Genomic DNA, 22,620 nt, shown 5'->3' with positions numbered 1-22,620 from the left:
TTGGAGCGAGTCCAGAGGAGGCCACGGAGATGCTCAGAGGGCTGGAGCCCCTCTGCTCTGGAGACAGGCTGAGAGAGCTGGGGCTGTTCAGCCTGGAGAAGAGAAGGCTCCGGGGAGACCTTCTAGCACCTTCCAGTGCCTGAAGGGGCTACAGGAAAGTGGGAGAGGGGCTTTTGACAAGGGCATGGAGTGACAGGACGAGGGGGAACGGTTTTAAACTGAAAGAGGGGAGATTGAGATGAGATGTGAGGAAGAAATTCTTTGCTGTGAGGGTGGTGAGAGCCTGGCCCAGGTTGCCCAGAGAAGCTGTGGCTGCCCCCTCCCTGGCAGTGTTCAAGGCCAGGTTGGATGGGGCTGGGAGCAACCTGGTCTGGTGGAAGGTGTCCCTGCCTGTGGCAGGGGGTTGGAACTGGATGGGCTTTAAGGTCCCTCCCAACCCAAACCAGTCTGTGGTTCTGTGATTCTATGCAGGGTGCGGGAACCATAATGCAGGATTAGGACACAGGATGTGGGATGCAGGACTGGGATGTGGGTTGGAGTGTGCAGGATGTGGATGCAGGATGCAGGATTGGGATGCAGAACTGGGATGTGGTGTGTGGGATGTAGGATGCAGGGTGCAGGGTGTGGCATGCAGGATTGGGAGGCAGGTTTGGGATGCAGTGTGCAGGATACAGAATGTAGGATTGGGATGCAGGATTGGGATGCTGGATGCAGGGTGCAGGATTGGGATGTGGGATACGGGTTCAAGATAGGGATGTGAGATGCAGGGTACATGATGTGGGATGCAGGACTGGGATGCGGGATGCAGGTCGCAGGGTACCTGCGGCACAACTTGAGGCCGGTTCCTCTCGTCCCATCACTTGTTACCTGGGAGAAGAGACCGACCCCCCCTCGCTACACCCTCCTTGCAGGCAGTTGTAGAGAGCGAGAAGGTCTCCCCTCAGCCTCCTTTTCTCCAGACTAAACCCCCCCAGGTCCCTCAGCCGCTCCCCATCACACTTGTGCTCCAGACCCTTCCCCAGCCCCGTTGCCCTTCTCTGGACTCGCTCCAGCACCTCAAGGTCTTTCTTGTCGTGAGGGGCCCAGAACTGCACCCAGGATTCGAGGTGCGGCCTCACCAGTGCCGAGCACAGGGGGACGATCCCTGCCCTGGTCCTGCTGGCCACACTAGTGCTGGTACAAGCCAAGATGCTGGTGGCCTTCTTGGCCACCTGGGCACACTGCTGGCTCATATCCAGCCGCCACTGACCAACACCCCCAGGTCCTTTCCCACCAGGCACTTTCCAGCCCCTCTTCCCTAGCCTGTAGCGGTGCGGGGGGTTGTTGTGCCCCAAGGGCAGGACCCGACACTTGCCCTTGTTGAACCTCAACAGATCAGAGGTTTTACGGCTTTTTCAGACCATGATCTGAGTGTTTGTAGAGCAGCAGAGACCGCCCGGGCACGGCTCAGGAGGGCAGGGGAAGGGGAGCTCCCACAGCCACCCGGGAAGGCAGCAGCGGAATCGCTCTGGTGCAAGACTCACCCCGTATCAAAAGGGGGGCAGTCGGAGGGGCAAGCGCAGCTCATGCTAAGCCTGGATTTAGGATGGATCAGTTCACCAGCAGCTGACTCCTCTATAATTAGACAGCAGCAGCGGTACGGGAGCCAGCTCGGGGCGCGGAGTCCAGCATCTTCCCATCCGCAGGCGCGTCGTTAAAGGGAACTGCCCGCTTGCCAAACGACCCCCGGACGCTTGCCACAGCCGGGTGAGCGCTGAGCTGCGTCTCCAGGAATCAAAACTACTGCGAAGTGCTGCCTCTCCTGCAGGCCCTGGGGCTGCCCGTGAGCAGAAGACCCTCTGATGTGGCCCCAGAGGACGGACGCCATCGGGATGCGGGGCTGGATGGCGTAGTGGGACCTTGTGCCACTTTGGTGACCACCGGTCACGCTAACTGGGGGCTGGAAGGAGCCACAGCCCTGCCCGGCATCAGGGGCTGCAGGCTGGGAGCCCACACGTGCCTGATGCCCCTCGTTTGTGGCCCCTGAGCCTCTGCCCCGACTCCTGCGTCACCTGCGGGAGCTCCGCGACCGCCCGCCGAGGTACCGCAGCCCCGGGCTGTGCCCCACTGTCCCTCTCCCCATCTCTGCTGTCGGCCCACGGGAGCTGAGAGGGTGGGAAAAAGGACGGCTGGCAACCACGTGGGAGGCTCCGGGCTTTTATCTCGGATCGGGGTTTTCCACAGATGTGGTGTGAGCATCATTGCTCAGAGATTAAAGGATTTAATCATCTGCTGGCAAGATGTAATTGAAAGAGGCAGAGCTCTGGTTGTACAGCGCCCAGCAAACGCACCGGGGCGTTCCCATGCTCCCCCCGAGAGCCCTCCAAACCCCCCCATGAGCAGGATAAATCCCCAGTGCCTGTGGGGCACACGGATCCAGGGACTGGTGCTCCATCTGCCTTTGTAGGTCACTACTTATTTATCATTAACGTGCTTCTAGGGAGCCCTTCGTTCAGTCGCCTCAAGCTGCTCCACAAAGAATAAGGAATCGGAGGCAGCGCTGCCTCTGTGCCGGGTACGTGGTGAGTCCTGGGGGGAAGCCGTGCTGCTGGAGGTCAAAGCACCATTCAGCAGCAATCGCCGCTTCTCAGTCCGTTGTTCTCATCGCTGCTCCCTGGGGAAAAACCTGAGACAAGGCAGTGACTGGCTCTGCAAAGCACTGACGGCAACAATGCCGGGCTTCTTCCCCCGCGCGCCGGCAGCCGGGGAGCATGACCCAGCATGTGTGCGCTGGCAGCCCAGAAAGCCACCCGTGTCCTGGGCTGCATCCCCAGCAGCGTGGCCAGCAGGGCGAGGGAGGGGATTCTGCCCCTCTGCTCCGCTCTCGGGAGACTCCCCCTGCAGTGCTGCGTCCAGCTCTGGGGCCCAACAGAAGGACACGGAGCTGTTGGAGCGAGTCCAGAGGAGGCCACGGAGATGCTCAGAGGGCTGGAGCCCCTCTGCTCTGGAGACGGGCTGAGAGAGCTGGGGCTGTTCAGCCTGGAGAAGAGAAGGCTCCAGGGAGACCTTCTAGCACCTTCCAGTGCCTGAAGGGGCTACAGGAAAGCGGGAGAGGGGCTTTTGACAAGGGCATGGAGTGACAGGACGAGGGGGAACGGTTTTAAACTGACAGAGGGGAGATTGAGATGAGATATGAGGAAGAAATTCTTTTCTGTGAGGGTGGTGAGAGCCTGGCCCAGGTTGCCCAGAGCAGCTGTGGCTGCCCCCTCCCTGGCAGTGTTCAAGGCCAGGTTGGATGGGGCTTGGAGCAACCTGGTCTGGTGGAAGGTGTCCCTGCCCGTGGCAGGGGGTTGGAACTGGATGGGCTTTAAGGTCCCTCCCAACCCAAACCAGTCTGTGATTCTATGATTACCATAAGTGATGCTGCAACCAGAGCATGGGTTCGTGGCCGAGGTTGGCCCCGCCACGTTGCACAGAGCCGGACTGGGCAGCGGCGAGGCCACGAAGCTCCTCAGACACGTCCAAGCGCGCTGCCCACTGCTGGACAGAGCCCCGCCGAGCCGCCCGCGCTGGCACTGCCTTGCCAGGAGCCGAGCCGAGGTGACGGTGCAGAAATAAGAGCCGTGCCTGGCACATGGAGCCCTTTGCCAAGGGCGCGCTGGGCTCAGCATGACCTTCGCATCCTCCCTGCGCCAGGAATTGCTGACTGAGCCCTTCTGCTCTCGACGGGGTGGTGCCAGCCCAAACAGAAAACAGGGGAGAGGGTCCCCGTTTCAGGGACGTGGAGCTGCCTTTCTTGTTCCTCTTGGTCTCTGGCTGCCCACTCCAGCCCTACCTGGGGGACAGACGGGGTAAGGGGCAGGGACGCATTGGAAGGGGCTTCCCAGGGAGGTGGTGGAGTCACCATCTCTGGAGGGGTTTAAGAAAAGCCTGGACGTGGCACTTAGTGCCCTGGTCTAGTTGCCATGGTGGTGTCAGGGCAATGGTTGGACTCGATGAGCCCAGAGGGCTCTGCCAACCTGATTGATTCTGTGACTCTGCGTGATCCAAGGCGGTGGAAGCCTGATCCCGGTGGCGGCGGTGGTAGGAGTTGCTCCAGATGCCGGCCTGAGGCCTTTGGGAAGCTGCTTGCTCTGGCTGTGGAGATCAGCTGGAGGCAGGAGGGTGGCTGGGAAGGCTGGGGAGACCCAACACCATGTTTGCAAGTGTCTGAAAGGAGAAAAGCAGCGTGGTCACCGCTGCTACGAGGAACGGTGTCACACAGCAGCACCTGGAGCAACTTCAGCCCTTCTCTGTTCCTCAGACCGTGTGCTGAGCACCTGGGGCTGTTGCTGCCAGCTCTGCTGGGGCTCCTGTCCTTAGACAAGTTTTGGGTTCCAGCTGCTCCTGAAGTGGTGGGAGCTGTGGGTGACTGAGGGCTGGAGGGTCTGTGCTGGAGGGCTCCAAGGGAGCTCAACCCTCAAGGTGACAGACCAGAAATGGTGGGACCAGAACCTCCTCCGACAGCCCGGCCTGTGCCTGCTGTGTGAGAGGATCTGAGTAACCAGCAAACCTAGCACGTCCCAGCTCTCTAGCAAACCTCCCCTAACTTAAATACTGTTGCACAACTCGCTCATGATTCACTTTTCCCCTCCCCATGGTGAGATCCGGAGGGCATACATCTGCGGTGTTGCAACCCCTGTGGCTGGGAAGAGGCTGCTGGGTCCTGCTGGATCTCCCCTCCCACCCCATTCCTCCTAATGTGGTCACCTCGTCACATCAGATCAGTGCCCTCTTGGTGTCGGGAAAGAAGATCCTTGGGAGGATGTGGTGGGGAGAGCTGTGAGAACTGTTCTGCCTCTTGCTGGACATCCCCGAATCCATCAGCCCTGTGGCAATGGTCTCCTGAGCAGGACTCACTGAGCAACCAAGGGCAAAGATGGCCTTGGCCTTGGTGGGGTGTCTCCTGCGGGATTGGTTCCGTCAGGGTGTGACATTTAACATCAGGGCCAGTCTTAGATGTCAGACAGAAAACACTCTGCCTTGTTTGCAGTGGGATATGTGAGACTTCATATTGCCTCCTCTCGAGGATCCTAAAAGCCAAACTTCTCTAAAGCCATTAACAAAGTCTCCAGGACAGAAGACACTCTGACAGATGGCTGAGTGTGAGCCAGCAGTGTGCCCAGGTGGCCAAGAAGGCCACCAGCATCCTGGCTTATACCAGCACTAGTGTGGCCAGCAGGACTAGGGCAGGGATCGTCCCCCTGTGCTCGGCACTGGTGAGGCCGCACCTCGAATCCTGGGTGCAGTTTTGGGCCCCTCACGACAAGAAAGACATCGAGGTGCTGGAGTGAGTCCAGAGAAGGGCAACGGGGCTGGGGAAGGGTCTGGAGCACAAGTGTGATGGGGAGCGGCTGAGGGACCTGGGGGGGTTTAGCCTGGAGAAAAGGAGGCTGAGGGGAGACCTTCTCGCTCTCTACAACTGCCTGAAAGGAGGGTGTAGCGAGGGGGGGGTCGGTCTCTTCTCCCAGGTAACAAGTGATGGGACGAGAGGAAACAGCCTCAAGTTGCCCCAGGGGAGGTTTAGATTGGAGATCAGGGACAATTTCTTCATGGAAAGGGTTGTCAAGCGCTGGCACAGGCTGCCCAGGGCAGTGGTGGAGTCCCCATCCCTGGGGGGATTTAAAAGCCGTGTAGATGTGGTGCTGAGGGCCATGGGTTAGTGGTGGCCTTGGCAGTGCTGGGGTAACGGTTGGACTCGATGATCTTAAAGGTCCTTTCTAACCTAAACGATTCTGTGATTCTAGGACAAAAGGTGGTTGCAAACGCTGGTGCAAACATCTAGCAACGCGTTTCTGACGATGATAAACCTTTGGGGAGTGATTACGAGCCACCTCCCCCATGGGTGCCTGTGGCAGTGCCTTTGCCACGGAGCTCTCCATGAACACTGGTGTTTTTCTCTTTATCTGCTCAGTCGCAGACAGGAAGCGTTTCGTACCGTGCCCTTAAACTGATCCAGGGAAGTGCTAAAAATAAACCTCTGTGGAGCCGCAAACTCCTGCCCTCTCTGCTGCGTCAGCTCCCGGAGGGAACCCACCACCGGGAATGTTCCCTTCTACCGGCAGCGTGACCCAGCGCCCGCTGAGCAGCCCCCGGTGACCCCAGCCCGGCTGTTGGCCTGGTTTTTGGTCCCCGTTTCTGGCAGGGCCCGTGTAAGGCTGCCCGGGATGTCCCTGAGCACAGGGCCCGGCTCCAGCTGCTCCCGGGAGCTCAGGGCCCCGGTACACCCTCGGCAGTGCTGCCGTGGCAGTGCCCGTCCCCAGCCGGCTCTCGGTCGTGCCTCGCCGTCCCCGGGGGGCCCAGGCCCTGCGCGCCCGGCCCGGTGAGGCTCGGCCGGGGCTGGAGGGTCACGGGCCTGCGGCCGCCGCCGGCTGCGGTCCCTGAGGGGGCTGTTAGGGCCCGGGGAGGCTGCGGAGCGGCTGCCGGGCCTGGGGCCTGCCCCGGGGGGGGGCACCGGGGCCGGGGTCCCCGTGAGGGCCCTGGGTCCCCGTGAGGGCCCGGCGCCCCCTCACCCCACCCGCCGCCAGGGGGCGGCCTCCGCCCCGCCGAGGGTCGCGCTCGCGCCCTGCTCCCCCCCGCCGTGACGTCACCCTCCCGCGGAGGAAACGAGACTGGCAGGAGGGACCACCCAATGGGAGCCCGGGAGTATCCAACGGGGAGGCGGGACTTCCGCCGGCGGCCCCCTGGCGCACGGCTGGGAAGGCCCCGCCCCGGCCGCGGGCGCGGGTGACGTCACCACGCCGGGGCTCTGCGGCGGGGCGCGGGCGCGCGCGCGCCGCCCGCCCCTCCCTCCCTGCAGCCCCGTTGCCGCCAGCGGCGCGCGCGCGCGCTTGCGTGCTGACGTCAGGGCGTGCGCGCCCCCGCCCGGCGGCCTAGCGCGGTTAGCGAGCGGCGCGCGTAGCCTGGGCAGCCCCCGTGAGGAGCCGCCGCCGTCCGGGGGAGCCGGGCCGAGCCGAGCCGAGCCGGGGGGTTATGAGGCCGGGCGCCGCCGCCTCCCCGTGAGGAGCAGCGGGCCCGTGGCGGCGCGGGGAGCGCGCGAGGCGCCGGGGCCGCCCCGCGGCAGGAAGCCATTTTGTGGGCCCCCCCCTCCTCCTCCTCCTCCTCCTTCGCCGCCGCCCTCCCGAGCGGTGCGGCCGGTGCTGCCGGCCGGGGTGGGCGGGCGGACCCGCGGCGGGGGCGCCCGGTGAGCGAGGGCGGCGGCGGGGGCGAGCACGGGGCCGGAGCGGGCGGCGGCGGCCGCCGCGCCTCCCCATGGCGAAGAAAACCTACGACCTGCTCTTCAAGCTGCTCCTCATCGGCGACTCGGGCGTCGGCAAGACCTGCGTGCTCTTCCGCTTCTCCGACGATGCCTTCAACACCACCTTCATCTCCACCATCGGTCAGTGCCCCCCCACCCCCCACCCCGAGCGGATCCCCCCCCCCCCGTTCCCGCAGCCCTCCCCTGCCCCCGGGGCCGCAGCCCTGCGCTCCGGCCTTGCCTCGCAGCTCTGGGGCGTGTTTTCTCTCCTTGTGTCAGCCCCCAGGGACCCCTTGTCCCCCCCCACCCCCACCCTTTCGCCTCCTCGCTCTCGCTGTCGACACGACATCTCGGGCAGCCGGTCACACCCGACACCGGCTTCGCTGCAGGGAGGAACGGTTCGGTTTGGTTTGGTTTCTCTCCACAGATGAGCGCAGCAGTTCTCTCCGCTGTCGGTGACCCCGAGCGACCCTCTCTTTCCCTCCCTCGGGGGCTGCGTTGGCAGCTTGTCCCCCCCACCCTCCGCCAGCTCCCGCGGGAGCCCCCCTGGCTCCTTCCATCACTGGTGGATCTCCTGCATGCGTTGCCCTCCCTGCACCGTATCTTCGCCGCTATTGATGTGGCTTAGCAGAAATGATTACACTTGTGGGTGGGGTCTGTTTTCTCACCCAACAAAGCTGCCCTTCCCTCGCTTGGGAGCGAGAAGCTTCAGCCCTGCGTTGATGTGCAGCTCCTGACTACGGTAGTTCCTTCGCCATCGTGAAGGAGAGCTCTGTATTTTCCTCGGCTTTCCTTTCTGCACTCAGTCTGTGCTGTGAGACAGGCCTTGTACCTAACGTCCTTTCTCCCTGGGTTTATCACAGCGTTTTGTTTTTCTCCTCTTGAACACCGTCTTGTTTTGCAGTTGAAGAGTTCAGGTCAGCAGCTTCTAACCTTCTTGGTGATTGACTCTGGCAATTTAAGAGAATTCATGGCTCTACTCTTTCTTGCAGTACCCGCTGGTGTAATATGTGCAGATACTTGCTACATATCTGGAAAAAAAGAAAATATTTTTTTTTGGGGGGGTTTTGAATTGAATTTGGCTTTTTCTGCTTGATCTAAATCCCTTAAATCATTGGCCATGCAGCTGTTCACTGAGGGTAGGAGAACAGGGAGTGTCGGTGTAAATCTTAGTGCTAGGTGTAAGCACACTCCTGTGTACTTCCTCATCAGTGTTGAAACATCACCCTAAAAATTGCAGCTCAGACTATGATAGATAAAAAGAGGCTCTTAAGCAAGGCTTGGGTAATTTAAAGTGAAAAAAGTCTATTTGGGACAACTAAGTGTTAAGACAGTTGTTGCCTAAAAGCTCTTTGGGTCTGAAAGGCGAGTTTTGCTTAATTGTTTTGGGGGCGTGTCTGTGACAGTCACTTTATCCCTCTCCTGATGTCGCATACCTTGACTATTGAAGGCTGGTATTTATTTTGCTGCCGTGGCCGTAGTGTAATTCTGCGCTGCTTGGCAAATTCTCGCCTGGATCACATGGCGTTTGTTGCTTTCTGAGTTTGCTGGGGAGGTTTATTCCAATTCTCAAAGTTAAAAATAGTCAAGGGCTTAGTTAAGAAGTCAGCGGATATGTGGTGGCTCTTGCTCCAGAGAACTTGGGCATTTAGTGATTTTAGTGATTAGTTCTTGGTCTGTATCGCTGCGGTTTTTGAGTGGTCGAGCAGAATATCATCAGGTTTATTATGAGTGTGCGCCTGCAGAGTTTGGGAAGCATTTCTGGACAGTCAAACCAATCAGTAGGTATTTATTTCTGGAGTACATAAACTGTTTGTAGTGTGTGTGCACCAGAAGGCAAATGAGTTTTATTTCTTAAATTCTGCGCTAAGTGGTAGCTGTGAACACCACTTGATGACTGGTTGGTGTGTCAGACTTGCGTCTTCACGGTGGGATTACCACACCTTGGGCTACAAATAGGTTTTCTGTGTGAATTCCAGGTGCTTGACTGCCCAAAGATGGCTTAAATGTGTTGTTGTCTTAGTTCTCCTGTGAGTAATTGGTTAATGAGGAAACCTGGTGGGAAGGTGTCCTGTGCAAGTAGTGTCAGTTGAGAGGAGCCTCTATGTTAGCACCTTTCAAAAAGCAGCCCACCCCTGAAGGAACAACCTTGAGCTGGGTTAAAACACCTCTCCACTTAGTTGTTCTCCCCATTATTACAACAAAGTGATTGAGTAATCTGCCTGAAAATAGGTTATCTCAAATTATCACTGGTAACTACAGGTTTTAGACTTTCTCAGGTTGTCCTCTGCTGCAGCAGGGGCAATCCAGGACCGTAAGGCGGAGCCTGAAGAGGTGCTTTGCCCGTTGGTACTTGCTGTGATAAACCAGCCCAAGTAGCTGCACAACTTGGGCTGGTTTTGCAGCCAGAAGAAGAGAGTTTCAGGAAAAACCTCAGATGGAGCCTTTGACCTGTAGCAACAAGGAAATACTATTTCCGAGGCACTTGTGTCCACAGTAGATGACATTGAAGGTGACTGGCTTATTGGCTGAATCTCCTTATATTAAAATAAAAATTATTTCGTAGCTTGTTAGCTCTGATTCATGCTTTTGTGTTTACACTGAGCTCCACCAAGAACTGAGATAGTCGAGCAGGTAAAATGTACCACAGTGTTGGTGGCTGTAAGCTCAGTCTCCCTAGGAAAAGATGGGTCTCAAAGAATATGGAAACCAGCCTGTGTGTATAAAAGACAAGTGGGGGGAAGTGTTTTAATTCTATAAAACCATATATGTAAGTAAAGATACAATAATTATGCATTTCTGCTTCACATTAGTAACTTATATTCGCTTACTTTCATCTTTACACATTTTAAGGATTGATTAAGCATGATCCGTGGTGGCAGTTTGGGTATAATTTACTACAGGTGTAATTTGGTGTGCTCTCTTTAACATTTGACTTTGGATCACTTCAATCTAATATTTCCTGCTAAAACAGCAGTTAAGCTCTGGGCTGTGATGAGGTGCATGTGTGAATGATTTCATTACCCTGGCTGAGGTGCTATAAATAATCCAGATGGCTCTTCTGCAAGAATCCCTAAGTCATCGTCACCTCCCTGGAGGGAGCAGGGGCCTTGTCCTCAAGTGCTGTGTTGCTGTTTTCAGGTAGAAAGGGAGTAAATTCTAGAAGACAGTCTATCACAAACCATTTTTAATGTTAATAGATCTTCAGTAATTCTCTGGTGCAAAAGTCATTTGTACGGTATCTTTTTTTTTTTTGAGAAATTGTGATGACTTTTCAGTTGTGCTCCACGGAGACCCTGCAGTTGGGTCAGGTCTGTCGGTGATAGCTGTTCCTCTGGGCACTGGTGTTGCTCCATGGTGCTCCTAAGTACTGGAGGCTTCTCTTAAATGGACTGCTGCCTTGTCTTGCCTCTCCCCAAATGCTCCTAATTTTCACAGAATCACAGAATCAACCAGGTTGGCAGAGCCCTCTGGGCTCATCGAGTCCAACCATTGCCCTGACACCACCATGGCAACTAGACCAGGGCACTAAGTGCCATGGCCAGGCTTTTCTTAAACCCCTCCAGAGATGGTGACTCCACCACCTCCCTGGGCAGCCCCTTCCAATGGCTAATGACCCTTGCTGAGAAGAAATGCTTCCTAATGTCCAACCTGACCCTCCCCTGGCCAAGCTTGAGGCTGTGTCCTCTTGTCCTAGCACTGGTTGCCTGGGAGAAGAGGCCGACTCCCACTGCACTACAACCTCCCTTCAGGTAGTTGTAGACTGCACTAAGGTCACCTCTGAGCCTCCTCTTCTCCAGGCTAAACACCCCCAGCTCCCTCAGCCGTTCCTCAGAGGTCAGACCCTCCAGACCCTTCCCCAGCTTGGTCGCCCTCCTCTGCACTCGCTCCAACACCTCAACATCTCTCTTGAAGTGCAGGGCCCAGAACTGGACTTTCTCTGCTGCCTCTCATGCTCCCAGCAGATTTTCTTTATTTTTAATATTAAAAATGTTAGTGTAAGTAGCTTCCAGTCAATGTCTACTTGAGATCTTAATTTTCTTTAATAAATTTTTTAATTGGCATTCAACGTGATGAGTTGATGACAGCTTGAAGTGAACCATCAAAAAACGATCCATGGGAGCTCTGCGGGCGTTGTGAAGCTGTTGAGGGGCAGCAGGTAAAGCGCTGGCCTCTGCCTGGGCACAAGCAGGTGGGGAGGGCTGCTCTTGCAGGGATGTCTCTCTGAAAATTTGAATGTCAAAACTGAACTCAAGCATATAATTGCTATTGTTTGACTAAGTAAAATGCAAATTAAGATGAGTCACAAAAAATGTTTTGCCAGGAAATCCGACTACCTCTAGTAACGTGCTCAAGAGAACAAAGTGTGTGTGATCACTGTGAGGTTCCCTCTAAATGCTGCTGGGGTGGGTAAAGCTTTCATGGATCTTAACCCCTGCTGAAGGTGCAGTTGTGTTCTGTATTTCTGGTCGTTACACACGCCGACTGCAACTCTACAAGTCCAAAGAGAGGGAGGAAAAGCAGTATGATCGTGGGGTTTGATCACCCTGTATTTTATTCTGATGCCAGGGCAGTGCTGGGAGTGTGCAAAACTGTAGTTTCAAATGCAAAGGTGCATGAAAACTATTTTCTGATTAAATTCTTTTTTTTTTCCTATTTTTTTTAAATTTCTTTGGCCTTTATTAAAGTGATTTTGAGTTGCTAAGCACTTGCTTTGGAATCATTGCACATTGGTACCTTTAAGCAGTGAAATTTTTTAAAAATAAGTCTTCTGATATCAAAAATAGTAAATAAAATGAGTTTCTTCTTACATCTTGTGAGCATTTGTTTGCCCGTGATTGTGACATATTAATATTGGCAAGGAAAGAGTCCCAGATAGAGAATGGGGAAAAACTTAGTTGATTGCAGGAAAACAAACCAGGTGGAAATTATGTTTTGAATTGTGAAAATGCTTTTAGCTGGATGGTGGTTGCAATGAGGTTGGAAAAGCAAGTGGTTTCTGGGGCCCAAAAAAAGAGTATTACTACAGCAGTTGCAAGTACTGGCGTGCTTTTTCCTTATATTCCTTTTTTTGTTTCATATCTGTAGCTTGTTGGCTCATAGGAGCAGCAAACAACTTTGAGTTTGGGTTATATTGTGCCCAGGCTGCGGGTTCAGTCCATATCTGACTCCTGGCATGGAGAAATTAATTAGGAAAAAAAAACCACCAACAAACACCCCACTCCAACTCCTGTTCAGTCACTTCATGACATGAGGTCCAGAAGTCATGAGGCAGCAAGAGATGCACAAATCATTTCCACTTACAGGTAACTGAGCTGTAAAACTTGGCTGTCACGGGGAGTTTTGGAGGGGAGAATATAAATGGGTTCAGGAGGAAAGTAGAAAGCTGAAGTGGATCCATGGGTGGCTGTTGGGTGTGATGCTCTGGATGCTGTCTCGAGCTTGGGCATCCCCTCAGCTCGTGGTTGCTGGGGATTTTGTTAATCCAGGGCCGTGGATAACGAGCTGCAATTTTTCCTGTGGGTGGCTGTGGTGGAGGGCTGAGGAACCCAGCTGGCTGGAGACTTTCTTTTGAACGTAGCTATTTTTTTCAGCTGAGCTGGATCAGTTCCCTCATCTGGTTTCTTATGTTACCATATAAATCTGTGCCTGCAGAGTGCATAGGGCATCTGGGGACGTGCAAACACCGGAATAGGTGGCACTCCTACTGAAAAATCACTTTGAGGGTTGCAGTTCCATGACACAAAGCACTTGGCAGCAGCACCGGTGCCTGGTGTTCCCTCCTCCCTTCCTCCCAGTATGAAACAAACCCTGAACTGGCCTTGCTCCTCTCCCTGCGCTGCTGCTGTCACTGCTACGGGGCAAAACCAGTTGGTGGAGGCTGAGAACGCTGCTGAGCTCCTTCCTCAGGCACGTACCTGGGTGGTGGCAGCACAGGACACGTAGCCCCACTGCTCCTTTTTCTGGTTGTCCTTGCACTGACGTGCTATTTATGTTCAACTGAAACTCACAGGCAGCTGTTACCTCAGGGTGCTAAGTATGATCCGAAGCCGTGGAGGCTGGGAAGGAGCACGCGGAGGTTGGCTGCTCCGATGAAGCCAGCGCCGTGTCCAGGAGGAGACCGAGCTGTCGCTTCAACAGTAAACGGCAAAGAGAAGGAGTGGATGGAGTCGCTGCTGTTTTCTGGGGTAGAGTGTTTCAGACCTGTAGCTTGGGACAGGCTGTCTGAATAATCCGTGGTCTGCTCTTGAGTTTTACAAGGCCAGATGAAACGCCTGTTGACGTTGGTAGAAAACTTGCTCAGGAATGTTGGAGCGAGTGCAGAGGAGGGTGACCAAGCTGGTGAAGGGTCTGGAGGGTCTGACCTCCGAGGAACGGCTGAGGGAGCTGGGGGTGTTTAGCCTGGAGAAGAGGAGGCTCAGAGGTGACCTTAGTGCAGTCTACAACTACCTGAAGGGAGGTTGTAGCGCGGTGGGAGTCGGCCTCTTCTCCCAGGCAACCAGCGCTAGGACAAGAGGACACAGCCTCAAGCTTGGCCAGGGGAGGTTCAGGTTGGACATTAGGAAGCATTTCTTCTGAGCAAGGGTCATTAGCCATTGGAAGGGGCTGCCCAGGGAGGTGGTGGAGTCCCCATCTCTGGAGGGGTTTAAGAAAAGCCTGGACATGGCACTTAGTGCCCTGGTCTAGTTGCCATGGTGGTGTCAGGGCAGTGGTTGGACTCGATGATCCCAGAGGGCTCTTCCAACCTGGTTGATACTGTGATTATCCTGAGAAAATGCTTAATCTTTTCCATGCTTAGAGTTAATATTGATATTTAATTGGAGAATCGGTTGAGAGCCTGTTGATAAATACTTCATCAGGATAGAAAAAAAAATAATCCGAAGTTGAAGGTTTTTTTTTTAGCTTGTGCTAAGGAGATGTTGCTGCCTGTAGTCCAGCAGTGCTGCCTGCGTGGGGTTTTGCCTCGGCAGGCCACGCTGGCTGTGCCTGCTCCAGGCAGCCCTCGGGAGCAGGGTGTGGGCTCCTTCCACCGTGCGGGTGGCAACAGCTTGCTCTTGTCCTCCTCCCTTCTGGGGCTGTGGAAGGGCAGCGTGTTCTTGCTTGTCAGCGGCGTCGTGGAGGAGAGAGCAGGAGAGGCTCGGGAAGGATGGTGGCTGGGAGCGGGCTGGGCCTGCCAGGAGACTTCACCCCACCTGGGGCTGAGACATGCCTGGGAAGGACATCGGAGGAGAGCAGGTTGCACAGATTCTCCTGGCAGCCGGTGCCCGTTTGGCTACGTGACCTGATGGCACGTGGAGAAGGGTTTTGTGTAACCCTTGCGAGGGGGTGAGGTACTTCAGAAGTGCTTTGGGAAGAACGGGCTTGTCACATTCCCAGTGCTTTGGGAATTCCCTGTCTGGCCCTGGGGAAAGGGACCAGAGCTGCTGCTGCAAGTCTTGAGTGTTTAGTGTTCCGGTACAACTTAACTGTGTGGGTTTTTCCTTTCTGTGTGGGTTTAACTAGAAGTCTCTGCATGTTTTTGTTCTTTTCTGTAGCTAAAACACCTCGAGGCTTGCTTTCCCACTGGGATTGTGACTGTTTTATACTGTGTAACCTGCAGAAATACCCGTTTGTGTCTTGCATTTCCAAAATCTGACTTAAAGCTCCCTGAGCATTGCTTGGTTGCCTTTAAGTGTGGTGTGCTGACACTGACACCCATAGCTTTTTCCTCAAGGATGCTTTTCAAACTGGTGTTTTTTTGTACACAGACTAATGACGAGCTCTGCAGATACCAGATATGCTGAAGCAGCTGTTGGGTTGAGGGGAGTGCTGGAAACAGTCTCTTCCTGCTGACGTGGGTCTGGTGTGGCATGGGGCTTTATGTCCTGGGAGTTCCTTTAGTGCTGCAGCCTGACAGGGCTGTGATCAACGTTGTCCTCAGTGGGAAGCCGTCTTGGCCCAAGGTCTGAGCTTCAGAACCTGTAAAGGCCATGGTTATGAAGAGAGGTAGTACTGTGATAGCTTCAGGTGTTCACCCATTTTAGGTCAGGGTATGGTACCACTTCCTTGCCTGTCCTTTGATTTACGAGGCTGTCAGAAGGTTCGTTAAAGCTGGTCTTGTCAAGTTGTGTCGTCTGTGGCTTACGAGATCGAACTCTTGTGTCTGTTTCACGGCAACGTTCACTGAACAGTGTGCACCAACCAAAAGTTACCCTGCCCTCCAAGATGGTTATGTCTTCGCTTGGTCTCACCAGCATTTTAGTCTTCTAGAGTAAAGGTGATTTTACGTTTTACTTCAGATGCTCCGTTACTAACTTCACCAAGCTGGTGGAGGGTCTGACCTACAAGGAACGGCTGAGGGAGCTGGGGGTGTTTAGCCTGGAGAAGAGGAGGCTCAGAGGTGACCTTAGTGCAGTCTACAACTACCTGAAGGGAGGTTGTAGCGCAGTGGGAGTCGGCCTCTTCTCCCAGGCAACCAGCGCTAGGACAAGAGGACACAGCCTCAAGCTTGGCCAGGGGAGGGTCAGGTTGGACATTAGGAAGCATTTCTTCTCAGCAAGGGTCATTAGCCATTGGAAGGGGCTGCCCAGGGAGGTGGTGGAGTCCCCATCTCTGGAGGGGTTTAAGAAAAGCCTGGACATGGCACTTAGTGCCCTGGATAGTTGCCATGGTGGTGTCAGGGCAATGGCTGGGCTCGATGATCCCAGAGGCTCTGCCAACCTCATTGATTCTGTGATTCTGTATGAAGTTAACGTATTGATGCCTGACCTGTTGATGTGCCAAGTGTCGTCTCTCCTGCCTTTCTAACACTAGGCATCTTACCCGTTCTTCCTCACCACCGAACCTCACTGGCAGCTGACTTCCCTGTAGTTCTTGAACTACTTTACTATTGCAGAGCTGTGGTAAATGTCTGAACTTTGATAATTACAAGTAGTTGAAAATGTTGGTAGCAGGATCTAATGTTTGCGGTTCCTTGGGTAGCAATCTGAATCTCCCACCTTCCAAGGCTTGCTGCAAGCCTTATCCTCGAGGGGATTCCTCTAGCTAACTGCTAGCTGTCTGGGCTCCTTAAGTGGGGCAAAGGAAACCAAGGAACTCCATCCATCTGAACGTGGCAGAACGTACACGTGCCTCTGTCACTTTAGAGGAAGCTTAGATGCGTAGCTTAAATCCAGCTGGCTAATTGTTGGCTAAATGAATCCCACCAACGCTTCTGTTTCATTAAGCATGCTGTGAAGTGCTTTCATCTCAACCCAACTTTTTGATCTTGCCAGTAAACAAAGTTTTTTTTATTTTAGCTGCTTAAGTTTCTGTTAAAAGCAAAGGTAACCAGATAACCCAAAGATTCCTTGGGTTTCGTACTTAACGTTGGTATATCTGGGACAGCACGGACCAGAAATGGGAGTTCTCTGGAAGGTCTGGTGCTTCTCATTCCTACTTCAGTGAGCAGGACTGGCGAACAGAAATGCTGGTGGTTTGTGTGGAAGGGGGCTCGGAAACTCCACCTGCGACAGCGTTAGACTGCGAGAGTCTGCTCAGTCCTGGTGGCCATGTGCCACAGGGCATGTGTCCCAGCATGCTTGAGGCCTTGACCCAGCTGGAGAACCAGGAGGATGCGGCTGCCCAGGTTTGGGTCCCGGGCGTTGGCTGCGATGCTGCCTGAGGCTGCTGCTGAGGACAAGAAGTGTTGGACACAAGTCACAACAGGGAAAACTCAACCTGGGTATTGGGAAGAAATTGTGGTGAAGATGGTCTGTGCTTGGAACAGAAATGCAGAGAGATCAACTTAGTGCCATGGTCTAGTTGCCATGGTGGTGTCAGGGCAACGGTTGGACTCGATGATCCCAGAGGGCTCTTCCAACCTCATTGATTCTGTGAGATGATGGGATTGCTGCCCTTGGGGTAATGAAAATATTGCTAGAAGAGACCCCAGGCAACCCGAGGTAACGTGGCTGTGCTGTGGGTGTTAGAAGCACAAGCTCCATGCTCCACAGCCTGCCTTAGTCTCACTGTTAGTCCTGGGTGCCAAGACAGGAGCTGGATTGGCGGTCTGAATTCCCAGCGTGTGTCAGAGCTGCTGCTGGATCTAATCAAAAGCACGATGGTCTGGAGAGGTTCCTGCTGGATGTCTCCTTTTCATCTTCAGAGCATTAGATAATGGCCACCAGCTTTGTGAAGAGCTCCTAACAAAGTAGTTTCTTAAGAGGTAGAAGAAACAACTAACAAAGCAGGCATGTGATGCCTTGCTCAGAGCGAGTTCAGGTGCTCCTCATCTAGCTTTTGCAGGAGCTTCAGCACTGCAGATGCCTCTGGTCAGAGTTGCTGTCAGCATTGTGGTTTCTCACTCTGCAACTTACGGCGCTCCTAGTCCAGCTATTGGTAAAACTCTTCTTTAACCTCCGTTCTTTCCGTGTAAATCCTGATGTCATTTTCTAACACGGTCCCTTTCAGTATCGTAGTCGGATGCTTTGTTGCAGAATAGATGGTCGCACTCAAAGAGTAGTGGTCAATGGCTTGATGTCCAAGTGGAGGCCAGTGATGAGTGGCGTTCCTCAGGGGTTGGTGTTGGGACCGATCCTGTTTAACATCTCTGTCAGCGACATGGACAGTTGGATTGAGTGCACCCTTAGCAAGTTTGGGGATGACACCGAGCTGTGCGGTGTGGTGACAGGCTGGAGGGAAGGGATGGCATCCAGAGGGACCTGGACAGGCTGGAGAGCTGGGCCTGTGCGAACTGCATGGAGTTCAACAAGGGCAAGGTCCTGCACGTGGGTCGGGGCAATCCCAAGCACAAACACAGGCTGGGTGGAGAATGGATGGAGAGCAGCCCTGAGGAGACGGACTTGGGGGTGATGGGTGACGAGAAGCTCACCATGAGCCGGCAACATGCGCTGGCAGCCCAGAAAGCCACCCGTGTCCTGGGCTGCATCCCCAGCAGCGTGGCCAGCAGGGCGAGGGAGGGGATTCTGCCCCTCTGCTCCGCTCTCGGAAGACCCCCCTGCAGTGCTGCGTCCAGCTCTGGGGCCCCAACAGAAGAAGGACACGGAGCTGGTGGAGCGAGTCCAGAGGAGGCCACGGAGATGCTCAGAGGGCTGGAGCCCCTCTGCTCTGGAGACAGGCTGAGAGAGCTGGGGCTGTTCAGCCTGAAGAAGAGAAGGCTCCGGGGAGACCTTCTAGCACCTTCCAGTGCCTGAAGGGGCTACAGGAAAGCTGGAGAGGGGCTTTTGACAAGGGCCTGGAGTGACAGGATGAGGGGGAACGGTTTTAAACTGCAAGAGGGGAGATTGAGATGAGATCTGAGGAAGAAATTCTTTGCTGTGAGGGTGGTGAGAGCCTGGCCCAGGTTGCCCAGAGCAGCTGTGGCTGCCCCCTTCCTGGCAGTGTTCAAGGGCAGGTTGGATGGGGCTGGGAGCAACCTGGTCTGGTGGAAGGTGTCCCTGCCCGTGGCAGGGGGTTGGGACTGGATGGGCTTTAAGGTTCCTCCCAACCCAAACCAGTCTGTGATTCCACCAGGAAGGAGTTTTAATTATGGAAACAAGAAGTAACTGATCTGAGCTGCTGCTCTGCAGTGAGTTGTTACGGAAGCTGGAGTTCCTATGCTCTTCCTGAGCTTCTAAGTATTTATAACGGGTTGACTGGCTGAATCTTTAATGGCCTCCAAGACACAGCACCTGCCTCTTCGGTAAAGCTAATGCTTTTCCTGAATGAATCTCCTTCCCTTCGTTTATCTATTATCTGTCTTGTCAATCTGCTGGGTATAGATCAGCCAGCGTAAGTGTTAACTTGAGTTTTATTTTTATGTAACTTGAGGACAAGATTACGTTACAGCGAGTAGTGACAAATTTTCTGTTTCCTAAATAGAAGCAGTTTATGTGGAAAGCAGATTCATGTAGTGTATTTATTTTCTAGCGAACAAATATAGCATAAATAGGCCAAGACATGTATGAAAACTTATTTAATCGTCTGTAATTATACTTGAACATATTTAGCAAACATTCTTGATGGTTTGGAGTAGAATTCCAATTGGTTGTGAATTTGTGTGTGGACTGTTGCCCTGCTGGAGTCCAGCCCTTTCCCTGCCATAGTTTTAGGTATGGGACCTGACAAAGGGATTCACAGGGAGATGGGGCTGCTTGGTGTGATGCCCTCTCTAAAAACTCCTGCTGGTGAAGGTGGCTGGCAGCACTCTGCTGCCTGGACCAGAAGTTTGAGTGGATTGGAAAATTAAAGATGTAGTGGCAGAGAATTAAATCAGCCCTCAAACCTGCAATTAACCCACGCTAAGCAGAGGTTGTTGCTGCATGGGAAGAGCTCTGAAGTGGGTACTGTTTCTTGCTGGAGCTTCATTTCCTTTTTTTTCCCCTTACTACCTTGTGAATAAAAACCTTCTTGTCTCTTTTCTCTCTTGGTATGCATAAAACATCACTAAAATAGTTCCTTTGTTCATTTTCTTTTGTTTATGGGAGCCTTGTGTAAGGTTTAGCTGCTGGAATAACAAAATTATAAAGTTTCTTTTTTCTAGAAGAAGTAACTGCTTGTGTTGAAGCTGTGCGTGGTCTCATAGACCTTGGCAGCAGCGTAGGTGGTGTCAACAGGAAGCTTTAGTTTTCTTTCTGAGCAGGGATTTTTTGACATGTAAATTTGAACTGTACTTTCACATGACTTCTGAAACTCCTTCCCTGGAGGGAATATGGCTGAGTGCAGAGAGACCCTGGGGGACCTTTGCTGGTTGATCTGATTCTCAAAGTGAGACTCTCTGAACCTTCCTCGTTGTCTGGGGTCTGTTTTAGTCTGCTTGGTGTGAATATCAGGTGGACTCGCTGCACCCAAAATTCATGGCAGCTGTGCTTTGAACACCTCTGTTGAGTTCACAGAATCACAGAATCAACCAGGTTGGAAGAGCCCTCTGGGGTCATCGAGTCCAACCATTGCCCTGACACCACCATGGCAACTAGACCAGGGCACTAAGTGCCAGAGTTGATGCTTAAGTTAAACGTGCCAGGTTCTTAACTGTTGGAAACGGCTGTCACTTGATGTCCAGAACCTGGTGTCTGCATCCATTTTATTGGGAAATGCTCCTTGCCCTGGTTATCTCCTGAACTTTGCCCAGGCCCTGATATGGAGAGTGCTGGCTCTCAAATCAAAACCATGAGATCAAAATCGTGCCCTGAACACATAGCCCACTGGCTGAAGTTCTGGTCCTGGGAACTTCCCTTGTTGGATGTGGCCATGGTGTGCTGCTCAGCGTTGAATGCCCTGGAAGGTCTGGCAGGCCTGTGTTTGTGGGCATGGCTGCAGCGGTGCACAGGATGGTTTGGGTGGGAAGGGACCCTTAAAGGCCATCTAGTCCAACCCCCTGCCATGGGCAGGGACATCCTCAACTCCATCAGGTTGCTCAGAGCCCCGTCCAACCTGGCCTTGAACGTTCCCAGGGATGGGGCATCTCCCACCTCTCTGGGCAGCCCGGGCCAGTGTCACCACCCTCAGTGTCAACAATTTCTTCCTTCTCTCTAGTCTGAATCTCCCCTCTGTCAGTTTAAACCCATCACCCCTTGTCCTGTCGCTACAGGCCCTGCTACAAAGTCTGTCCCCATCTTTTTTATCAGCCCCTTTAAGCACTGATAGGCCATGATAAGGTCTCCCCAGAGCCTTCTCTTCTCCAGGCTGAACAGCCCCAGCTCTCTCAGCCTGTCTCCAGAGCAGAGGGGCTCCAGCCCTCTGAGCATCTCCGTGGCCTCCTCTGGACTCGCCCCAACAGCTCCGTGTCCTTCTTCTGTTGGGGCCCCAGAGCTGGACGCAGCACTGCAGGGGGGTCTCCCGAGAGCGGAGCAGAGGGGCAGAATCCCCTCCCTCGCCCTGCTGGCCACGCTGCTGGGGATGCAGCCCAGGACACGGGTGGCTTTCTGGGCTGCCAGCGCACGTTGCCGGCTCATGGTGAGCTTCTCGTCACCCATCACCCCCAAGTCCTTCTCCTCAGGGCTGCTCTCAACCCATTCTCCACCCAGCCTGTATTTGTGCTTGGGATTGCCCCGACCCACGTGCAGGACCTTGCACTTGACCTTGTTGGACCTCAGGAGAGGTTCCCATAGGCCAACTTCTCCAGCTTGTCCATGTCCCTCAGTTAAAGAGCTCGCCCAGAGACCCCTGCCCTGGTGCTTTGCCAGAGGCAGAAACCCGTGTTGTTCTTTTGCACTTCCTCGACCGTCTCGTCGGTTTAAATCGCCGGTGGTGCCTTTGTTTGTCACCCAAAAGTGGGGCTTGAATTGCTGAGGCGTGAACGCCTGTGCCATTGTCACTCCCTTTGAGCACGGAGGAGGACATGACACCTCTCCAGGAAAGGTTTCTAGAAACTGGGTTGTTTTCAGCTCTTGTGGGTTTAGCTTTAGTTCATCCAGACACCTTTCCCTACAGAGCTCCAGGCAGGCACCTCTAATTAATGCTTTTAAGCTCACATATCTTAGCTCATCCCTTGGAGGAGTCATTATCTGCACTTTACAGCAGTGCTGTATTTTATATTAATCTTTGCAAATAAACGGTGTTATTACCTTTTTGTTTACAGGCCAGTATTTAAATGTACACAGTAGATGGAGTACAGGAGCTGGAATTTGAGATATATGTAAAATTCTTAGTAAATTCTGAGTAAACTCAGCTGTCTGTGTCAGTGCTGAGCAAGGCATTGCCATTTCAAACTGCCTTCCAGGTGGGTACGTGTGCTGGGACCTCACCTCCGACTCTGTGCTGAATGCCACTGGTGCCTTTCTTCCCTTCTGATTATTTGGATTGGCTGTTTTAATTCCAGGTATGGGGATGAACAGCACTTCACGTTGTAATCAATCTATTAAACATCTGAACGGTGCCACTTGAAGAGGAGCAGCGTCATGGGATTCTTGGCTTGTTGATACTGTTTGCTTCCTTGTGGCTTCTGAGACCTAAATGTGTGGATACATTCCATATTATTAAAAAAAAAAGTCTTACTGCTTGTTTTCTAGCTAATAGAAAGATTTAAATCTGCAGGTACCCAGTGCAGATAGCGAGGTAATGGCCTACTCTGTATTGGAGGGGAGTCAAGTGGAACGAAAGAGATGTCAGGGTTTGTTTCTGAAGATGGTTAATGTTTTAAATATAGGTGACAAGAAGAGTGGAGGGGCAGAAGGTCACACTTGCTGTGTAGGTGCAGCAACCTGGTGTATGGAGAACAGACAATTCAGACCTCTGTCTCCTTGATTATTTGAATTTATTTATTTATTTACTACTTAGTATTGCCTCCAGGTGCTCTTAAAGAATTTCTGGTAGCAGTATTGACCTCTGTAATTCATACAATCACAGAACCACAGACTGGTTTGGGTTGGGAGGGACCTTAAAGCCCATCCAGTTCCAACCCCCTG

General features: G+C 53.6%; 2 protein-coding genes across 3 annotated transcripts in view; one reads left to right on the top strand and one right to left on the bottom strand.

The window, feature by feature from the left end:
• DTNB (dystrobrevin beta) overlaps window positions 1-22,620 on the bottom strand; it is a 648,286-nt gene that overhangs the window by 367,147 nt on the left and 258,519 nt on the right. The gene's annotated exons all lie outside the window — the stretch shown is intronic.
• RAB10 (RAB10, member RAS oncogene family) overlaps window positions 7,178-22,620 on the top strand; it is a 47,556-nt gene continuing 32,113 nt past the window's right edge. The window contains exon 1 of one of the 2 annotated variants that reach the window (XM_068416687.1): window positions 7,178-7,396. In XM_068416687.1, the coding sequence (XP_068272788.1) occupies window positions 7,270-7,396 (127 nt within the window). In that variant the 5' untranslated portion in view covers window positions 7,178-7,269. The remainder of the gene's footprint in view (window positions 7,397-22,620) is intronic. The other variant, XM_068416679.1, reaches the window with a different exon arrangement.

Source organism: Nyctibius grandis, chromosome 1 (assembly GCF_013368605.1).
Source record: "Nyctibius grandis isolate bNycGra1 chromosome 1, bNycGra1.pri, whole genome shotgun sequence".
In the NCBI taxonomy this organism is placed as follows: Eukaryota; Metazoa; Chordata; class Aves; order Nyctibiiformes; family Nyctibiidae; genus Nyctibius; species Nyctibius grandis.
The sequence above is the reverse complement of the archived record's forward strand: the minus strand, read 5'-3'. Positions and strand labels throughout refer to the sequence as shown.